Source organism: Lepidochelys kempii, chromosome 2 (assembly GCF_965140285.1).
Source record: "Lepidochelys kempii isolate rLepKem1 chromosome 2, rLepKem1.hap1, whole genome shotgun sequence".
In the NCBI taxonomy this organism is placed as follows: Eukaryota; Metazoa; Chordata; order Testudines; family Cheloniidae; genus Lepidochelys; species Lepidochelys kempii.
This window is the reverse complement of record NC_136381.1, coordinates 266,878,640-266,900,014: the sequence shown is the minus strand read 5'-3', so window position 1 is coordinate 266,900,014 and position 21,375 is coordinate 266,878,640. Positions and strand designations below refer to the sequence as shown.

Below are 21,375 nucleotides of genomic sequence, written 5' to 3'. Positions count from 1 at the left end.
GGCTCCTCTGTGCGATGGGGGAACGGGACGCAGAGAGGCGCCCAGCGAGGGGCATGGCCCACATTCAAGGCAGGGGCTGCAAGAACTGTGCTTAGCACTTAAGACAGGGCTTTCTCCCTTCATAGTGCTGGATGCACACAAACCCTTCACAGGAACCATGATTAGCCCCCCATGGGGAATGGGACTTCAGCCTAATGGGAGCCCTGGTGGAAACTGTGTGGGTGCATTAGACAGCAGGTGGCTGCAGCTCCCACTGAAGTCAACGGGATTTGTGCCTGGTTACACCAGGGATACGTTTGGTCCCGGAGCACCCCAGCAGCTCCCTCCCTGCAGAGTGTCGAAGCTGCACCCTGCCCGGGCCAAGGGAAGCCCACTGATCCGATTGCCCAGCTGTGAGGCGCCTGTCGGGAAGCCAGGGCTTTGCTGCACTGACAGCCGGCTCCGCCCGTTCCCGTTCCCCATGGCGAGCCGCCCACCCAGCCCCTGCCTTCCCCATCCCAATGCTCAGGCACAGGAAGATCCCTGGGCCCAGGTTTCCAAGGGACCAGTGATTTGGGGGGCCCCAACTTGAGACCCGTAGAAGGGCCTGATTCTCAGGGTGGGGGCTCAGCACTTTCCACAAACCGGGCCCGGGTCTCTGGGTGGGTGCCCCCAATCACCAGTCACCCAGGGAACCCTGAGGAGCCTGGCGTGGTCCCCCCAGGCGTGGAACCGGGACTCACGTTGTTGCTGGCGCCCTCGCTGGTGAAGCGGTAGGCTGCAGGGTCTCTGCAGAGATGGAGGGAGGCCAGCTGAGCGTCCGAGGTCCCGAGAAGCAGCTGAGGGGGAGAGACAGGGATGAGACCCCCTTGTACCTGGGGCATGTGACATTGCGCCCCCAAGCTCTGGGGGATAGCGAAGACCTGGCACTTGCTGCCCGGCAGCTGGGCTCTGGCTGGCCTCTGAAGGCAAGGGAGCTCGCCCAGCAGAGCCCGGGCAAGTGGGTGTTCCCAGGGAAGGGGCAGCCGGAGAGGAGGCAGGGAGCTGAGACCCAGCGAAAGGACGGGGGGTCAGGGTAGTGAGGTGTTGGCTGGCGAGGAGGAGGAGCAGGACTGTGGTGCTGAAAGTGGGAGGAAACTGGCCTAGCAGTCGGGTGACCAGATGTCCCGATTTCATAGGGACAGTCCCGATATTTGGGGCTTTTTCTTATACAGGAGCCTGTTACCCCCCACCCCGTCCTGATTTTTCACACTTGCTGTCTGGTCACCCTACGTAGCAGCCTCAGCTCTGCCCTCCCAGCCCAACCTGTGCGGGGGAGCCAGGAACGGCTGGGCCCCATCCTCAGGGCGGCCGACTAACGTGCTTCCTACTGGGCCAGGGCTGAGCGAGAGCCAAAGGAGGCGGGCGGCTGCAGCGTGCCACAGAGAGTGTGGCTCAGCAAGGTGACGGCACTCACTTCCCTGGCTCCTCTGAGTCAACGGCCTGCGGTTACCCGCCTGGGGCCCGGCGCGCTATAAATAAGGGACACGCAGCAGCAACGGAAGCCGCCGGGGCATCGCCGGCAAGTCCCTGCACCCAGCACAGCCCCGTTCTGCACTGAGGCCTCTGCAGCACCCAATTCCCCGGGCGAGCGGGATCCTCCTCTGCCCCCAGCCGGGCGGCAGCCGGGGGCCTGAGCGCATAGGACTGGGGCTGACCTGGGAGCAAAGCTTCCTGCCTGGGCACAGTCGGCAGGAAACCCACAGGATGTGCCTCTGTGGCTGGTGGGGTGGGAGCCCATGAACCTTCCCCACTTCCCCCTTGTTCTCCCTCCCTCTCTTTACTGCGGCTGGCTGGGCTGCTGCCAATGAACTCATCGCAGGCTGGCTCTGCCTGGGCACCACCCCCAGCCGCTCCCTTCTGCCTTGGCACCTGCAGCACACCCGGCCAGCTCTGCCAGGGCATCCTGACATTCCTGCAGCTTGCGCCCAAGCTTACTGCTGGGGGCGGGAAGCCTAGAGGCCCTGGCTAAAACCAGACTGGCATCGGGCCCCACTAGAGAGACCTGGGTGGGTTCTGGGGGGCATTTCCCTGTTCTACTGATGAGCGCACTTCCCATCCATCAGTCATCTTTATTTAGTCACCTCCTTATCCCCTCCCCTTCCCCTAGGGAGCCAAGCCCTGCAGCCTCCCGGGGATCCCCCCGCACCACGGACTGCACCGTTGCCCCAGGATTCCCCCCCCGGTTCACCTGGTAGAAGGAGTGGAAGTTCCTCTCGCCTGGCTGCTGGTGGAGGATGCGAGACTGCAAGGGAAAGCCCAGAGGAAGTCAGTGCCTGCGGGGGCCGTGTCTCGCAGCCCCAGGCCGGTCCTTGCCACGCACCATCACTGTGGGTCCCATGCTGGCACACACAGCCCAGCCCCGGTTGCTAAAGAGTCACCACCAGCTGCCAGATTTGCTCCAATCAGAGACAATGGGCTGGTGAGACCAGAGAAATCCCCTTGTCTCAACGGACACACCAGTCCCTGGTAAAGGAAACTCCACACCCAGAGCGCTGGCAGCTGGAACAGGGTCGGTCACTCCCTATGCCTCAGGGAGCCTCTCCGGCAGGACGGCCATTGTCTGCCCTGGGCTTCCCACCTAGCCCCCTTATTTTGCTGCAGGATGAAACCAGCCCTTCGAGGTTCATGCAGCAATGTAGCAGCCATCCTGGCCTTCTGGGTGGGAGGCCCTGCTGAGGTCCTGGCCACCGGGGACTGTTCAAGAGCTGGTCCTCTTTTTCAAGAGAGCAGAGGCGTTAACTCCAGTGTCCTGGCTAAACGCCAGTAAGTTGCTACAGCCTGTCCGCCTCAACTCTCCCTGCAGCATGGATCCAATGGCCGTCTTCCCTTCCTGCCCTAAGCTGGGGGGTACACTAGTAAACAGCTGCTGCGTTGCCCCCAGAGGTGGCTGCATCCCAGTGAGGGGTGAGACGATTTCTGTGTGTGCAGTGCTTCGGGATGAAAGGCATCCTGGGAATGTCAGAGACTAAGGGCAGGCCTGGGAGGCAGTGGACCAGAACTGAGCCTGTCACTGAGAGGGGCAGAAGAACCAAACAGGAGACTCGCGAGCCAGCTCCAGGAGAGCTCACCAGAAGGGCTTGTTGCCCTTCGGAATGCACGGGGTCTAGGATACTTCGCACTCGGGGAGCGCATTTCCTGGGGGGATCTCAAAGCACGTGACAAAGGCGGGTCAGCGTCCTTCTCTCCAGAGGGGGAAGTGAGGCCCGGACATGATAGGGTACCACAGCACCCCAGCGCCAGGGCCTGCCTCCTGACCCCCAGCCCACACCACTAGACGACACTATCTCTAGCGTGAGATCCCCTAGGAGGGCCGCACGACCTCCAGGCCATTGGATGCTTAGAGGTGATGGCCACTGGGCTGTCTCCCAGCCCAGCAAGGACTGGTACCACGCCTGGATGCAAGGCCCAAAGGCCACTCCTCCTGACCACAGCAGGCCGCAGGCCCCAGATGCCTTTCCCCTGCCATCTCTTCCCTTGCTCCGGGGCCAGTCACAGGAGCTAGCCTCCCTTCCGGCAGCCTCCTCCATCTGAGATGTCAGAGCCCTCCTCCATCTGAGATGTCAGAGCCCAGATGTCAGAGCCCTTTCCAGCCGGGTCTGATAACTGAACAGGGCTGCCCTGCCCGGAAAGGGGCAGGCCGCCCTGTGACGGGAGGGCACAGGGACCACGCTAGCACACCGCGATTTCTAGGGTTTATCAGAGCCGACTCAGGCCAGGCGGGAGCTCTCAGCCAGTCCAGAGAGGAAAGCCCAGCTAACGCCCCCCAGGGTGGAGCTGTGGAGTACCAAGGTCCCTGCTCTCCTTCAAATACAAACAAATGACAGAGGAGTTGCTTGCTCAGGAAGACGTGCTGAGGAATCTAGGGAGGGTCCCCGTGTTCCTGAGGCCTGGCCCTGCCTGCTAGGTACTTTCCAGCACAGCTAGAAGAGGGCCGATCTGCTTGGAAAACATCCAATTATCTCCCCAGAAGGCACCTCTGGAAGGCCACGTTCTGCGTCTGCTCCCCAGACATGGACCTGCCCCGGGCACAGCCCACTGGGCCTCTCAACCCTGCAACGTTTCTGTCCCCCACCAGGGGGGGAAGGGGTGATTTGATCCCAGCTTCTAAGTCCCAGCATGGGGAACAGGTATTTAGCAATGGGCTCTGCAGTCTAGCAGGCAAAGGTCTCACGCCATCGGATGGCTGGAAGTTGAAGCTAGACACAGTCAGATTGGGAAGAAGGTATCAGTTTTGGACGGTGAGAGTAATTAGCTATTGGAACAATCTACCAAAGGCCGGGGTGGAGTCTCCATCACCAACAATCTTTCAGCCAAGAATGGAGGTCTTTCTAAACCATCTGCTCTAGGAATGATTGTGGGGCAGTCTCTGGCCTGGGCTAGGCAGGAAGTCAGACCAGATGATCATGATGGTCCCTTCTGGCCCTGGGATCTATGAAGGACACTGAGCAAATGGTGCTTCATTTAAGGAGGAACTGAGTCCTTCCTCCCCTTACCACAGCCTGGGTTAAAAGGAAAGGGGCTGCCGGAGAGGGGCTCTTCCAGCCCAGGGTGAAGGTGCCTCTCTAGCGAGGGAGGAGGGGGCTCGAGGCTCATACCCCATCTGGAGGCATGGCAGGGTGAATTATGGCAAAGCCCGAGCTTTCCATAGCCACGACTTCTCAGCCTCTTCCACCCAGACCCCGCGACCTGACCCGCACGCGAACCAGCCAGATGCCGTGCCGCAGGGGTACTGCTCTGAGCACTGGGCCCGTGGTGCCCACCACCATCCTCTTCACCCGGGAGTGTACATTACCCGTCCCCCTGCTTCCCTTCCCCTCCGCAGCCCCAGAGGCAGGCCCAAGTCCGTACCTTCTCCAGGAGGTAGTTGTTGATATGGCCACCGGTGGGGTCCCCCTTGAAGTCGAAGTTGATGTCCATATATTTGCCGAAGCGGCTGGAGTTGTCGTTGCGGTTGGTCTTGGCATTGCCGAAGGCCTCCAGGACGCAGTTGGACTTGAGCAGCACGTTCTTCACCCTGGGCCAGACGGGAAGCAATGAAGGGAACGTCACAGGGGGCCAGGCTGCGTTACCCCCCAGAATCGGGATTGGCACGTCCATAGGCTTGCAATGAATGAGCCCCCCCGCTCCTATTTGCACCCAGGGACAATCCGCAGCACTTGCCATCTCCTGAGGGTGGTGGCAGCTGTTCACAGGGAGGAAGGGACTTGACCAAGATCACCCAATAGGTCATGGGCAGAGCTGGGAACAGAACCCAGGTCTCCTGAGTCCCAGCCCAGTGCACTGGCCACAGCCTCCCAACCGTGCCAGGATGCTGCTGTGACCTCTCACCTCTCCACCTCTTCCCTCTGGCTGGGGTTAGTGATGGCCGCAATGTACTGCATGATGTATTTACTGGCTTCCGTCTTCCCAGCACCACTCTCCCCTGCAAGACAAACAGACAGGATGGGAAGAGGACAGCAGGACGGGCGAGGCTTTGCTGCCCTAGGTTACTGCCCACCTCCCCTGGCACACGTCTAGGAGGTCAGAGGCCACTTGTTAGCTCCCAGGCACCATGTTGGTGGTGGTGGGGGGGGGGGTTATGACCCCGGTGGTTGGTGAGCTCAGGGCTGTAGCACAGAGCCTTTGGTACCAGCACAGCCTGCAGGAGGACAAGCCTCTACCAGCCGTCCCTTGTGGCCAGCCCTGGCCGGGCAGGGCCCATGCCATCTCTGCACTGCTGGCTTCCAAGGTGCCCTGTGGGCAAGGAGGAGTGGGTGCAGCGCTGCCAGCCCGATCCCAAGGGGACGTTTGTTCACAGCCTGAAGCCCCAGATGACTCCAGCTACTTGGGGGTCCCAGCTCAGGAGGGACCCAAGACTAGAATTACAGGAGCACGTGGGGTCAAGGGCTGGTCTAGCTGGGGCTGCTGCAGAATGGGCATCAAATCACACCAGGACAGGGGCAGCAGGGGGCTGTGGACCGGGACGGAGGTGCCTCGGCAGAGCTGGGTGGGAGCCCAGCATGTCGGAGTGATGCTCCATGGGGTGGCGCTGACAAAAATCAGAGGAGGAGCCGGGGTACTTGCTCCTCTTCCCCTTCTACGTGAGTGCGTGTGTGGGACGGACAGACAGACAGACAGACAGAGGGGTTCTGGCTGCCACTGCCCACTCCAACCTGAGATGACGATGCAGGTGTCTTTGGCTCGGCGTTTCATGGCCTTGTAGGCAGCGTCGGCCACGGCATAGAGGTGCGGCGGCCGCTCGTACAGCTCCCGGCCCTGGTACTGCTCGATCACGTCCTTCCCGTAGAGCTGCGTCTGCTTGTAGGGGTTCATGGAGACCACCACCTCACCGATGTAGGTGTAAATTCGCCCCATCTCGAACCTGCAGGGACCAAACCCGCTCAGGCTACAATGGAAACGCGGCAGCCACATGGCCTCACGCATCGCCCCCGAACAAGGACTGTCCCTGGAGCTTTGCCTTCCAACAGTTCATACCCCCACGGAGTGGCACTGCCTGCCAGACTATGGAGCAGGACCCCTACGACACAGCCACCCCGCAGGGCGCTGCCCGTCTGATCCGCGGAGCAGCCACCCCTATGGCACAGCCACCCCGCAGGGCACTGCCCGTCTGATCCACGGAGCAGGGCCCCTACGACACAGCCCCCCCGCAGGGCACTGCCCGTCTGATCCACGGAGCAGGGCCCCCTACGACACAGCCCCCCCGCAGGGCACTGCCCGTCTGATCCACGGAGCAGGGCCCCTACGGCACAGCCACCCCGCAGGGCACTGCCCGTCTGATCCACGGAGCAGCCACCCCTATGACACAGCCCCCCGCAGGGCGCTGCCCGTCTGATCCACGGAGCAGGGCCCCCTACGACACAGCCCCCCCGCAGGGCACTGCCCGTCTGATCCACGGAGCAGCCACCCCTATGACACAGGCCCCCGCAGGGCACTGCCCGTCTGATCCACGGAGCAGGGCCCCCTACGACACAGCCACCCCGCAGGGCACTGCCCGTCTGATCCACGGAGCAGAGCCCCCTACGACACAGCCACCCCGCAGGGCACTGCCCGTCTGATCCACGGAGCAGGGCCCCCTACGACACTGCCCCCCGCAGGGCACTGCCCGTCTGATCCACGGAGCAGGGCCCCCTACGACACAGCCCCCGCAGGGCACTGCCCGTCTGATCCACGGAGCAGGGCCCCCTACGACACTGCCCCCCGCAGGGCACTGCCCGTCTGATCCACGGAGCAGGGCCCCCTACGACACTGCCCCCCGCAGGGCACTGCCCGTCTGATCCACGGAGCAGGGCCCCCTACGACACTGCCCCCCGCAGGGCACTGCCCGTCTGATCCACGGAGCAGGGCCCCCTATGGCACAGCCCCCGCAGGGCACTGCCCGTCTGATCCACGGAGCAGGGCCCCCTACGACACAGCCCCCCGCAGGGCACTGCCCGTCTGATCCACGGAGCAGGGCCCCCTACGACACAGCCCCCCGCAGGGCACTGCCCGTCTGATCCACGGAGCAGGGCCCCCTACGACACAGCCCCCCGCAGGGCGCTGCCCGTCTGATCCGCGGAGCAGCCACCCCTACGGCACAGCCCCCCCGCAGGGCACTGCTAGGCTCTCTGATAGAAGTATACTGCCAACAGGGCTTCTTGTACCTTCCTGTGAAGCAGCTGGCTCCAGCTCCAGCTCCGGCTCTGCTGGAGACAGGGTTCTGGGCTGGCGGGACCCCGCTCTGATCCAGCCTGGCAATTCCCTGTTCCCCTCTCCGGAGCTCCGCCCCCTTCATTGACCAACTCCCCCACCCCCTGATCAGCAGCGTTCCTAGGCCGAACTCCAGAACCAGCACCTGGCTCACACCGGGCCATTGCACTCACGGCTGGCCCCTCCATCCCTGCCCTGGAAACAGCTTGTTCACCAGCGACCTCACTGAGTCAAAGCAGGCCACTGGGTCGAGACTGCCCCAGCTGCCGTGGCTGGGGTTCTGTGGGGATTGGTACCATGCTCCCTGTTTGGCACCTCGGTACCACTCATTCCTGGGTTACTGAACACCCAGTGTCCCTGCTTCTAACCCAGCAGTGGGCAGTGCTCCACTGGGCATGCAGAAGGGGCACCCCATTCCCATGGGACCTGAGCTTGTCTTTAAAAATGGTTCTAGCCCTGCTAGTTGGGAGGGGGGGCCTCTGAGCTGCAGTCACTGGGCAGATGGGGTACATGCTGGAGGTGGGGAGGGCTTTAATCCAGGACGTTAACGATCGACAATTGCTGGGTACAGCTAGACGAGCTCGCTCCATCACAGTGGCAGGGGAAAGGTTGGCATGTACACATGGAGGACTGGCAGCCACACGCCAGGCAAGGTGTGGGTGTGTCATGCTGTTAGCTCTGTGCTCATAGCTGCTGGTTGGGGGTCCCTGCAGGGCCAGTGAGATGGGTGGCAGGAAGAAAGGGGTGAGAGAACAGAGAGGGACAGAGGGATCGTGCGCTGGCCTTCAACTGAGTCAACTCACACCCACCACGAGGGCCTGGGAGGAGGGGACCGGCTGATGAGGGGCCTGGAAGTGCTTCACACTGCAATTCTCTGGTGCCCCGGCTGCCTCCCTCGGCGCTCGGCCTGCCTCGCACGCGGCCTTTTTGCAGCCGTGGCCTCTTGCATTTGAAATTAGCAAGGCATCGGCAGGGTGTCCCATTCGCACTTCTAACCGCATGGCGTGGCCGCGGACGCACTTCAGACACGAAGCCAGCCTCCAGCCACCACCAGCATGCTCCTGGCCCCAGCTGCAACCCCATCTCTAACCGGACCTAGCCATGGTGCACCAGGCATGCTCCTGCTCTCCCTGGCCCCCTGGAGCCATCTGCTGTCTCTCGGTTCTTATGGGGGCCCGCCACCATGGCCTCTGAGCCCCTACCTAACTGAGTTCTGCTGGGCCCCATCTGCCTGGGGTGTGTCTGTGTGGGAAGGAGGGAGTGGACTATCGCTAAGGGTGGGCTCCACGGGTGAGGTCCCAGGAGACACCAAATCCACCCAAGGATGAGGCCGTCCCACTTGCAGACACTGAGAGTCAGTGCTGATCTATCAGGGACAGGGGAAAGCTATGCAGGGGTGGCTTATCCCACATCCTGCGACTGTGGCTTCTCACTCCTTCCTCTGAAGCAGCTGGCGCCAGAGACACGAGCCCAGACTACATGCGCCTTGGGTCTGATCCAGCCTAGGTCCCTGTGGCCTGGCCCTTGGCTAGCACGGACAACAATCAGCACATTCTGATGGACTGCAGCATCTCTGGGATGCGTAGGGGCTGACAGAGTGCAAAGGCTTCTGGGACACGGAGGGGGGCAGAGGATTCGGGGTCACAGGAGAAGGATGGCTTGGGGGCCCCAGCAGCGGCAAAGCCAGCTCTCCCTGGGACGGGAGAGGTGTGTGTCGGGAGGGGGAGCCTACTCGGCAGTGGTGAAACCAGCTCTTTCCTGTAAACAGGCAGAGAACCAGGAACTCCCTCCCCGTGAGAACTCGGCCAGCCCGGAAGGGTGTGACTCAGAGCAAACCTGGCTGCTCCCCACCTGCTGGCTCTGTGCTTCAGCAGGGGGACATGCACTGGGAGATAAGTGAGAGCCGGGCGAAGCAGGCCCTGATCTGGATGTCTCGACCAAGGCCACAAGCAATCTGGAGAAGGGCCCCGGCACTCCACAGCCGTCACTGTACCCACACGCTGCCACCATGCAGGGCTAGCTCTCCTATGCCCAACTCCAGAGACACGGGCCCCATAGTCTGGGTAACAGATCTCCTTGTCCCAGGTCCTTCACCTTCTGTCCCTTTATCCAGGGAGCTCACCGGGTTGCCTGGTCCAGCACTCCCCTTGCCTCCCTGCTGTGGGCAATTCCTCCTGATTGCCCACAGGGCTCTTCCTTTAAGCTCCTTGCCGGAAGCCCACCTCCTGCTCCCGGTGTGTCTGGTTGGTCTGAGTAGCCCCTTCCTGGCTTGCAAGCCTCATTATCTCCTGACCCCAGCTGCAATTCCATCTCTAACCAGATTTAGCCAGGGTGCACCTCTTCTGCACTTAAAGGGGCTCAGTCCCCCTAGGCCAGGGAGGATCTCCTTCAGCTGCAGCAGTATGGGGGGCTTGTGATCCGACACACAGTTGAGTGGTTCTTGTGTCCCACCCAGCAGCATGTGTACACGCTAGCCAGGACATAAAACAATGTGGCCGTTGCGTCCCACCAAGTCCAGCCCAGCACCGAGCTGTTTTTCCAGGGCTGGCTGTCCTTTGCAGAGCTCCCAGCCCCTGGAGTGCCTCTCACTCAGGATGGCCACACAGGAGTCGTGGCTGGCAGCCAGCCCCGATGAAGCTGGTGAGATATCGGCACAGACAGCAGTGCCGGTTTGGTGCGGGAGCCCAGAGAAGAAATGAAGGCATCCCAAGGGAAGCCCCTGGTCCAAGGAGGAAAGCACAAGGATCTGGCTGAGTTTAGAGGAAGAGGATGAGCAGATGTGTGTGTGGGGAGGGGGGAGTTGGAGGGAAGGAAGGGAGATAATCTGTCCCCAAAATCCTAAAGCCGGCCTGGATGGGATGATGACACGTTACTGACACCTGGATTCTATGGTTGGAACATTCCAGTCCCATGGTGACACTGGAATCTTAAGTAGTTGGGACGATCAGCTGCCCAGCGACTCAACTGGAGCATCCGGCAGGCGAGGAGCCGCCCTAGCGAAACCCACAAGCATGATGCTTAAGGCAGTGTCAGTGGTGGTGCCTTTGAGCGTGTCATGTCTGGCTGGCCCCCTGGTATGGGGGAGGTAGAGGGGAAGCTGCTGTTCTCCCTGCCTCACAACACAAGAGCAAAGGATTGAAACGTGGCCAATCCAAAACGGACACGAGGAAACACATGTTCACGCAAAGTGTAATACGCTAGTGGAACTCATGGCCACAGGAAGTTGTTGAGGCCAAGAGCTTAGCACAGTTCAAGGAGGGGGTTTTATGGAGAACAGGAACAGCCAATGTTATCACAGTGCACCTAGGATCAGACTGGAGCTTTTCCAAGCTCAGCTCCCAAAATCAGCTCTGCCCATCAGTATCACCAAAATGAGACCCCATTTTCAAAATCCGGTCATGGACTCACAGCACCACTGGGCTCCATGGGCCTAGCTCCCTGAGCGGGGAAAAGCCAAGCTGCAGTAATTAACCAACACTACCCAAATGAGACACTGTCACTCAGCGAATCATGCTGCCCTGTAACCCTCCGGCTCCATCCTTACACAGGTGATGAAATAGTTAACAGTGTTGCCATATCAATTATCGTCACTGGACATCTGAGTTATCCGCTGCCGGAGATGAGTGGGAAAGTTCACACCTCTCCGAGACAGCGTCTGCCAGACTCAGCTCTGCACGGCTTGTGTTCGGGTCACCGTCTGCAGGGTTTCTTTGCAGCCAGATCAGCTTGAGAAGGCCTTTGTTTAAAAAAAGGAAAGCACTGATTCTGGAGAACCAGCCTTCCATTTCAGAGCAGGGCCAGCGGGCGTACGCTGGCTGTTTCGAAGCCTTGCCGTTAATGCTTAAAAAGAGATCTGGAAGGGATTGAACCCCTCCTGCTCCAGGGTCGAAGCCAACCTGTAACTAACAGAGGTCAGGTCTGAGACCTGGCAGGAGGGAGAGGGAGCAGATTATCCCATCTCAGCTGCTGCACTGTTCTTACACCTTCCTCTGAAGCAGCTGCTGCTGGCTCTCGCCAGAGACAGGATCCTTTGGACTAGCTGGACCTTGGCTCCGATCCAATTGCTGGGGCTGCAGAAGCTACTCAAAGGACACTTCACCAGAGATTGGGAAGACAGAGTTTACCGAGAGCTCAGCAGGAAGCACCAAACTAGGACACGTGAGGGGGGGTTCTGAGCTCACCTGTGTTCCTGACACACTGTGGGAGTGTGGGCAAATCCCTGCCCTGCCCCCTGCCTCAGTTTCCCCATCCATAAAAGGGGGATCATGATACTGAGATACATCCCCAGGGGAGGGGTTAGAGGATTTGTTAACTGCAGCTGCGATGCTTTCTCAGCCAGCTGCCTTGTTGCCAGGGCTGGGAGAGCTCAGAGCTGCATCTCAGAAACACTCCCGAGGGGGACACCGAAGGGAGGGGACATAAAGGAACACGCTGCCAACAAGGGAGCTCAGTGCCGGGGGTTGGTTAAAGTCCCAAAGGGACCAGAAACAATGGCTGAGAGACATACAGCCAACAGGCCCACGGCCCGGCCAGTTCAGCCGACGATGGGGCTGTCGGTTCACGGCACATGTACAGCTCCCAGCACAATGACACCCCAGTCCTCAGTGGGGCCAGCAGACACGACCACACTACACATAACAGGCCACCCGTCCTGCTGGGGGCTCAGCTCAGCCCAGGGCGATTGCAACCTCCTGCCTGCCCAGAGGATCCTCTGTGTCCTGGAGAGCTGCTTTTGTAGCCCTGTCCCTGTGCAAGGGGATGGGGCAGCTGAGCGGAGGTTAACCCCTTGTTCACCAGGGACTGGGTACAGTCCCTGTTACCACACAGGATTACATGGCCTGATCTGGAAAGGGACTGTCCCCACCTTTGGGTGCTCAGTGCCTTTGGAGACCAGCCCATGGCAGTTTCTCCTCCTCGCTCTCTCTGTCCTTGCAATCACGGCACCCTTCGGCATGCGGCTCCAGCACCGCCCGGCCTATCCCAGCAACTTTCCTCCCTTCTGGACCCTCAGCATCTCCTGAGGCCCAGCTGGCTCCTCTGGGCCGTCCTGGCAACCACGGCTGGACAAATTCATCTTCACAGGCTCCAGCTTAGGTGTCACCCCCTCCCCAGCCCTGGGACAAGCCCCCCAACCCCACCCAGCTACCAGTCCTTCCCCCATCTGCTCTGAACGGCTGCCTAGAGACGACAAGATTTCTGCTTTCGCGCATCAGAGGCAGTAACATTTAGGACACCCCTCCCCCTCCTGGAGTGTGTAACATCCCCTACGAGGAGAGAAAGACCAGTCCAGGTCCAGACCCAGACCAGAGCTTCCCCAGCCTTCAGGGGTACGTCTGGGCCCACCTCTTGCTGTTTTTCTGTGTTGAACAGGTGCTCGGCGCGGTACAGTTCTCGCAGGCAGCCCGGAGTATAAGGGACTACTCCAAGCACCAGCTGAGGGAGCTCTCCTTTTGCCCCCACGGCAGGGATCTATGGGTGTGAAGCTGTAGCTGCAGGGCTCTAATCCGGCCGCCCTCTCCACCCCACGTGTACAGATCGACAGGACCCCACAAGCCCTTCAAGCGCCCCACCTGCAGAGGGGCTGCTTTGCTCCTCTCTGGGGGGGTGGGGGGGACGCACAGTCCCGGATTAGCACCACACCGTGACCTGGCTAAAAAAACCACCTTGAAACGGGGCGAATCAAAAGGGTCCCGCATCCTGCTGGCACGGCCGGGGGACAGTCCGGCAGCACAGCGCCAAACCCCACGCTGGAAGTCAGCCCGGACGCCAGGGTTCGCCCGCAGGAAAAGCACCACGGGAATGTTACTGCCACCCAGCCAGCAGGTTCTAGGCATCCGAGCTCCCCGAGGAGACGGTCCCACCGGCATCACAGCGCCCCCTAGCGCCAGGCTCGGTGCCGCCGGGCTGCAGAGCGCCTCCCGCTGACTCACCCCCGCGGCTGGCTGCTGCAGCTGGGCAACCTGCCCCCCCGTACCCTGACCTAAAACAGGTCCAGGCCCGGGCGAGCCAACAGCACCCGAAGCCCAGCTCCCCTCGCTGCCCCGCCTGCCCCCTTCCCGCCAGGGGCCTCGGACCCCAGCGCCCCCTTACCTCAGCTTCAGGTTCTCCATGAAGTGCTCCATGGTCACCTGGTCCAGGAGGACAAAGTCGGCCTTGCCGAACTCCAGGCTCTCCTGCTCGGCCATGCCGCTGGGGGACGGCGAGAGGAGCGAGCACCAGCCTGAGGAAAGATGACTTTCAAAACCCAGCCGCGAGCTGCCGGGGCTCAGCTTCCTGTGCGGAGGCTGATTGAGCGACGGGGCGTGACAGCAGCCAGGGGGGTGGGGTCACGTGGTCGGCCCTGCTGAGCGGGAACCCCACGTCGCCCCCCCCCACCCCGTGGCCCTGGGAAGGGTGGCTGGGAGCCCCTCTGCCCATCTCCCGCTGGGCTGAATCCTGCCCCTTTCAGTGTGATGTCGGGGGGGGGGCAGTTCCCCTGCAGACAGGGGGCAGGTCCCAGGACCCCACCCAGGGGCGCCGTGTGCCATGGAGCTGCGCTCTGCAAGGGGCAGGGCTGCCCAGTGTGCGGGAAGTTGGGGCAGGATCCCAGGACCCTGCCTAGGGGCACCATGTGCCATGGAGCTGTGCTCTGCAAGGGCAGTGCCCCCCAGTGTGGGGGAATTTGGGGAGACCCACCAGCCAGCTCTCCTTGTAGGGTGGGCGTGCAAGAGTCCTGCAGGATGGCTCCCACGTTCTTTCCCAGCCCCCAGGAGCTGGGATGGCAGGGGGCCATGGGTCAGGAAGCAGGGCTATGGGCACAGCTGGGTGGGGGGCTCAGGGCTGGGATAGCAGGGGGCCGTGGGTCAGGAGGCAGGGCCATGGCACAGCTGGGAGGGGGGGTCAGAGCTGGGATAGCAGGGAGCCGTGGGTCAGGAGGCAGAGGCAGAGGCCTGGGCACAGCTGGGTGGGCCCAGGGCTGGGATAGCAGAGGGCCATGGGTCAGGAGGCAGAGGCCTGGGCACAGCTGGGTGGGGGGGTCAGGGCTGGGATAGCAGGGGGCCGTGGGTCAGGAGGCAGGGCCATGGGCACAGCTGGGTGGGGGGTCAGGGCTGGGATAGCAGGGGGCTGTGGGTCAGGAGGCAGAGGCCTGGGCACAGCTGGGTGGGGGGGTCAGGGCTGGGATAGCAGGGGGCCGTGGGTCAGGAGGCAGGGCCATGGGCACAGCTGGGTGGGGGGTCAGGGCTGGGATAGCAGGGGGCTGTGGGTCAGGAACGAGATGCCCCCCACCCATTGCGGGGTGTTGGGGGCAGCATGCCCAGACTAGGCCCTGCGCACTGCAGTCAGAGCCGCGGGTTTTCGCACTCACGCGGCTACACTGAAATGGCTGCAGTGGAAACTGTCCTGGGCTGGCTGCTCATCTCTCACTTCTCGCTGCTTTGTCATCATGCGACTCCTGGGCCCAGCCTGTGGCCAGGTGACATCACTTCCCCCCAATGCCCAAGCCGCTCACACGTTGGGATGGGACACAAGGCATCCTGCCTGCGCACCCCGGGGCCAACTAGCCCAGCTGCTGCAGCCTTTGCCAAAACCCTCCTGGAAGGGGAGGGGAGCACGGTCCCTGGGGGTTTCCTCGGTGGTCATGGAGGCTTTGCTCACTGCCAGATGGGTTTTTCCCTTGGGGATGTCACACCAGTGATGAGAAATCGCCCTGTGCCCACCTCTGGCTTAACATGCACGACCATCGTCTTACATTCTCACCCCTTTGGTGCCACGCTTACCGCTTACCGCACACACTATGGCCTTCAGGGGGCGCTCCTGAGTCACACAGGTGGGCAGCACCCTCATTCCAGACGCCATTCTGAGTGCCAGGTGGAGCAATGGGTTCTGTGGTAAGGGTCGGCTTGGCGAGCGAGATCCTTGGGGGCGAGCGTGATCCTTGGGGGCTAGCGCAGCACGTGGGTGCAGGGACAGAGGCACCAGCCCATCCAGGCGAGACGCCACCCTGGCAGGTCCATGGGAACGACAGAGCTCTGAGCATCAACTGGGGGAATCTCCCACGTAGCAGGACAGCCATCGTTCGCCCAGTTCCGCTGACCCGGAGTTGCTTTGCCATCCCCCTGCATGCAGCCGTCCGAGACCTGCACCAACCCGGAAAACGGAGCCCTGACCAAGTCAGTGCTGGAACTCAGCCAGCAGCATTTGGGAAGGGAACGTCCTGTTTGCACAATACCTCACTGCCAGCAGCAGCAGTGGGCACCCAGCCCTGGCACTGCATTCAGGGACCGAGTAACCCCATCACTTTGGGTTCTTCATGCCAATGGCCAGGCTGGCTAAGCCACCTACCCAGGCCCTCAGCACAAGGGCACTGCCAGCCAGCCCAAAGCAGTGCAGTGTCCTGCCCTGCCTCTCCGCCTTCCCCTCCCTCCTGCCTGCTAGCTCCCCCAGAAAGACTGGCTGAGTGGGTGGCGGCAGAGGGCACCATACACTAGTGGTGACTGCAAGCGGCCAAGTGGCAGGGGCCCAAGAGAAGCGCAGTGGCTGGGGTTCACGCTGCTTTGTCCTTTCCCCCTCTCCCCTCGCAGGACAGCTGCAGCTGCCCCCTTCCGCCTTGCACAGCAGAATATCCCAACGGGGCCATGCAGCAGGTGGGCCCATTGCTAGAGCGCTGGCTTACAAGGGCTTGTTCAAACCTGAGGCCATGCAGGGCTCTGACAGACAGTAGCTGACCCTCGGAAAGGGGCAGGGGCCCAGCCTACCTCAGACAGGCTCCACAAGGGGAAAGGAGGCAGCTCAGGTTCACCAGGGACTCGTTAACTCACTGAGTTACTGGAGGGCACCTAATTAAACAGGGAGGCACCTGGTTAGGATCAAAAGGAAGCTACGCCTTGGGGGGCAGGGATCTAAGAGGACAGACGCTCCTGGGGCAAGGAACAGTCCCCAGGCCACAAAAAGAGAAAGCTCCCAAGGGGAGGGTGTCTCAAGGGGGCTCCCCAGGAAAAGTCCCCAAGGAAGAATGCTGCTGGGGGAGACGAGGGCTCCGAACAGGTGACACTATGAATAGCGAGTCTCAGCGGAGCCTGGCCCCCCTGGAAGGCCTTCACCAGGTAGCAGCAAAAGCCCCAGAGCACAGGAATCAGGGGCTGTCTGGAAGGTCGTTGCACTTTAACCTCCGTAGGGACTCTGACCCAAGAGGAGACCCCTCCCCCTCTGATGACAAGAGGGGCCTGCTGGTAAGGGACCTGGACTAAGGTTAACTCAGCCCCCCACCCCTTCCAGCTGGAGCTGCTGTGGGGATGCCTATTTGTACAATGCTCCACCTGGGGGTTAAACAAAGCAGAGCCCCCAAGGGGCACGGTTCAATATAAATAAGCCTCATTGGACTTACTGAGGCCCATAGGGGAAACTGAGGCAGAGATGCAAAGGTGGCACTGCAGTGAGCCATGAGGGGGCACCCCAGGACTGAGGGTCCCCATTAGAGGTTCCCATAGCTGCAGACCCTGCAGCAGCTACCACTGCTACCCCGCAAACAGTATTTTTATTTACAGTAGAGCTTATGGTTAAGACATCTGGAGCAACTTCCTCTTTTGGTGTATTCCCTGCCTGTGCTCCCTCTGCCGGCAGGTCTTCGAATCCCACTGCAGAGAGCAGCATGGGTGTAACGCGTTCAAAGTGCCAGGGAAGCGATTAGACACATGACCTAACAGCACTCGGGGCCCTTTCCCACCTTGGGTCTGAGTGGTGTCATTCTCCCGGCATGCTCCACGTCCATTCCCACCACAGAGGGAGAAGCCAAGACAGGGAAGCAAGGGGCTGCCTGCCAGACGTGCTGAGGCAGCCGCAATGGGAAGGACAGGCCCCCAGGGACTGCCCATGGAGGGAGGCCCCAGCACTGGGGCTCAGAACCAAGCAGGGGTGAAAGCAAGGTGGCACGGCGGACTGGTAAAAGTGGCCGCCTGTGGCAGCACTTTAATGTCGTTGCCCCTTTTGCGCTGGGGGAGCCAAAAAAAAAGAGCAGCTGCCCCCAGGGCCAGTGATTTTAAAGGGCCAGGATCTCTGGCCATTGCTGCTGCTACCATGGAGCCCCGGGCCCTTTTAAATCACCGCTGGAGCCCCAGGCGGTGCGGGCCAGGTAGCACGGATGGGCGATGCTAACCCCACCCTGCCCCCTTCCGCCTGATACCAGACCCCTTCCCGGGGGTGGAGGCGAGCCAGCCCCCGTACCGGTAAGTGTTCAATTTTACTTTCACCCCTGGAACCAAGTCCCTCTTTCCGCGACTGCACTCAGTCCATGCTGCTTGCTTGAGGCCCAGCAGCCCGGACCCCAGCGTGGTGAGCGATCACTCCTGTTCACCGAGTGGCCTTTAGCCAGCTGCACCAAAGAACAAATCACATCTCATCAGGATCAGTACTTGCCCATGTAAGGAAACTCTGCAGGCTACATTAGCAGGGGGAGAACTGTAACCACACACAAGTCTGAAATGCAGCCAACGCTGGGAGGAAGAAAGCCACCCTTCTGGGCCAGTTATAGTAGGGCAGGAAGCTGTCCAGAGCGGTGATGGGGAAAGACTTTGGGAGAGCAGGTAGAGAACAAGAAGTGCATTAGCCCATGGCGTGTTACTAAAGCAGCCGGGGACGATGCCACGGCCCATTCCTTGCAGAGCACCCCACAAAGGGAACCGAGAACATCCACTGACTGAGCCCTTCAGGGCTGGAGCTCTGCTCTCAGGAGCACTCAACCTGAATCCCAGTACTCCCTGCTGAGTCAGTGCAGGAAGGTAACTTCCCAGCAGGTGGGCAAGGCGTATCAGATCAGTGGGTGGAGCCCCCACAGTGAAGCATCCCTCGGCCCTCCACAGCACAGCAGAACTAGAGGAAATACTTGTAAGACAAACAAGCTCTTTGTGTATCCCCCTCATCTGAGTGCTGAATCCCAGGGCCAGGCACCGCCTCAACGCAGCAGGGCACAGTGGGAGTAGGACCCCAGCACAGTAGCATCGTCTAGAGAGACTGTGGGGCGCTGGTTTTCAGTGCTGCTGAGCACCCACAGCTCCCCTTGGGGTCGTGGATGGTCAGCTATTGGACCCCTCTCTCCAGACCAGCTACCTGGGAGCATTCGCTGATGGCAGCAGGAAAACCCTCCCCACCTTGGCGCAGTTCCGGGGATATTGACTCAGGAAATCAAGAGGGCGGCTGCTAACCCAGGATCACTTTTGTTTATTGAGGTTTGTACAGGGGGTGGGGGGAAAGGGGGTAAGGCAAGGCTGTAGGTGCCGCTGCCAAGACCAAAGCTACAGCCCACCTCCCTCCCCACAGGACTCAGCCCCCTTCAATACCCTCCCCCAGGCAGAACAAACTCCCCATGGAGCCACCTTGCAGCGGGCCCTGAAGGCTGACACACACACAGGCCACCCTGGATGGGGACAGTTATTGCAGCGCGAAGAGCCCCCTCACGGAAAACGCTGTTGCCGGCCCTCTCAAACTGAGGAGAATCCAGCTCAGGCCCCGCGGCCACTGGCAACCCAGCACAAGGTGCCCTCCCCTACAGGAAGCGCCCAGACTGTTGTGGGCTCCATCGGTCACCCCAACCCCTTAACTATCACCGATCAACTTCAGCAGGAGGCCAGGCCGGGGAACACTGCAGCTACTAAAGCTTATGCTCAAATAAATTGGTTAGTCTCTAAGGTGTCACAAGTCCTCCTTTTCTTTTTGCCCTCCACCAGCCCCTCTTGCCTATTTTAAGGACAGCAGCAGGTGGCATAGGCTAAGGGCCCTCCTGGAAAGGCTCTGAATGGGAGGGGGGGGTGGTCTAACCCCAGAGGGGCAGCGTCACAGTAGACCCTCACCGAGAAGAGGCTCAAAGGTGGCCACTCACCATGTGCAAAGGGCTTTAAGAACCACAGATGCTGGCCATGCCCTCCAGAAAGAGCAGGGGCCTTCCACAATTCTCATCCAACACTATGGAGGTTATGACTAAGCCAGGTGCTTTAAGCAGGGACCTCCCACACCTCAGAGGATCCCCTGGCCGAGGTCACTCCTCCTGGCATCTCACTCACTAGACAGATCCAGGGCCAGCCTGATTGCCAAGGAGAGAACAGGAACCGTCATCAGACATCTGCAGCTTTGACCAGCATCAGGGTGATCTTAACTCACTGAACAGGAAAGACCAACTCTCCCCCGCTGCTCCAGGCGGCCACCACCAGGCAGGCCAGGACCAGCGCTCCCTCTCACTTTTTGTGTCCATGTGCAGAATTCATTTTGTTTTGTGCACCACTTCCTGTGGGGGGACCGGGACTGAGGGGTCTGGAGTGTGGGAGGGCGCTCAGGGCTGGGGCAGAGGGTTGGGGGCACAAGGGCTCTGGCTAGGGGTGCAGGAGGGGGCTCAGGGCTGGGAATGAGGGGTTTGGTGTGCAGGAGGGGGCTCAGGGCTGGAGCCAAGGATGAGAGGTTTGGGTGCAGGCTGTCCCAGGGCTGCGGCGGGGAAAGAGGATTCCCCACTCCCCTCACTGCAGCAGCTCAGGGACAGGCTGCTCTCCCCGCTGGCAGCTCTGTCGGGGCTGGTGGGCGGGGGGGGGGCGGTGGCTCCTCTCCCTGGCAGCTCCAGTGGGCCTGGGCCAGGGTTCCTCTCCCCTGGCGGAGGCAAGTCCAGGGCAGGTCCACGCTGGAGCCTGCAGGGAGGGGCACCTCTCCCCGCCGTGGCACGTCTGCGCTGGGGGAAAGAGACATCTCCCCGCCGCAGCCCTGAGCGGGGCTTAACTGGCAGCTGTGCAGCGGAGATGGAACTGAAGCCAGGATGCCACAGCCTCTCAATGCTGCTCTGGCAACAGGTCAGAGGGGCTGCTACAGCAGGTGCTCAGCGGGTGTTCCATCTTCCAGGGGTTGTAGATGACATCAGGTAATCCCCACAACTCCCCAGAAAGGCACTGTTATCCCCAGTGGTTCAGAAAGGGAAACTGAGGCACACTAAGAGGCCTGCCCACAGCCAGCCATGTAGGTGGGATTAAAATTCAGAGGTTCCTGGCTCCTCACCCCAGATCTATACCAGTGTGAGGGAGGTGCTGCCCCCACAACATCGCCCCCCTCAGGAAGCAAGAGACAGGTGATCAAAGGCAGATCTCCTGGACTGCAGTGCAGAGACCTAGCACCAGCTTCTCAGCAAGCGGCCTGTCGAATATCTTCCTCAAGGGAAGGGGCAAGCCTAATTACTTCAAGTGGAGGGAACAATTTCCCACTAGATCCCAACTAACCTAGGACCTGGGGCCCAACTGATCTTTGCCATCTCTAACCTGCCCCATCTCTTTCTGGAGCAGGGGTTCTCACAACAAATGCTCTGCGGGCCTCCGAGTGCAGCTCCGATTGCTCTTGCTGATGGCCACTCTGACAATTTTTCCTAAAATACTTAATTAACTTTAGGAAAAACATGAACATACATACGTCCCAGTCATTGTACATTTATTTAAGAGGGGTTTTTTCCCCTCCTTCTTCAGACTCAATAATAAAAATAATGCAGAGCTGCCTCTATCCTTTACTGGAGCTGAACACAATAGACCACTGATAAGGTGCTTGGTGCGTTCTTTTCTTTTTTGTTGTTGGGACTGTGCTTTTTTGGTAAAAGGTGGATGTTGGTACAACAATTTGGAACCACATTTAAAAATGTTTTTACATAATAAACGTCCAGATAATAATGAAAAA

The 21,375-nt window shown here is 60.6% G+C and overlaps 1 protein-coding gene across 1 annotated transcript in view; it reads right to left on the bottom strand.

Moving 5' to 3' along the window:
• MYO1G (myosin IG) overlaps window positions 1–15,812 on the bottom strand; it is a 62,921-nt gene extending 47,109 nt beyond the window's left edge. The window contains exons 1-7 of the mRNA XM_073334895.2: window positions 15,472–15,812; window positions 13,798–13,927; window positions 6,174–6,382; window positions 5,350–5,443; window positions 4,870–5,035; window positions 2,210–2,263; window positions 723–818 (exon numbers count right to left, since the gene is read on the bottom strand). Of these exons, the coding sequence (XP_073190996.1) occupies window positions 723–818; window positions 2,210–2,263; window positions 4,870–5,035; window positions 5,350–5,443; window positions 6,174–6,382; window positions 13,798–13,927; window positions 15,472–15,799 (1,077 nt within the window). The 5' untranslated portion in view covers window positions 15,800–15,812. The remainder of the gene's footprint in view (window positions 1–722; window positions 819–2,209; window positions 2,264–4,869; window positions 5,036–5,349; window positions 5,444–6,173; window positions 6,383–13,797; window positions 13,928–15,471) is intronic.
• Window positions 15,813–21,375: the final 5,563 nt, after the last annotated feature.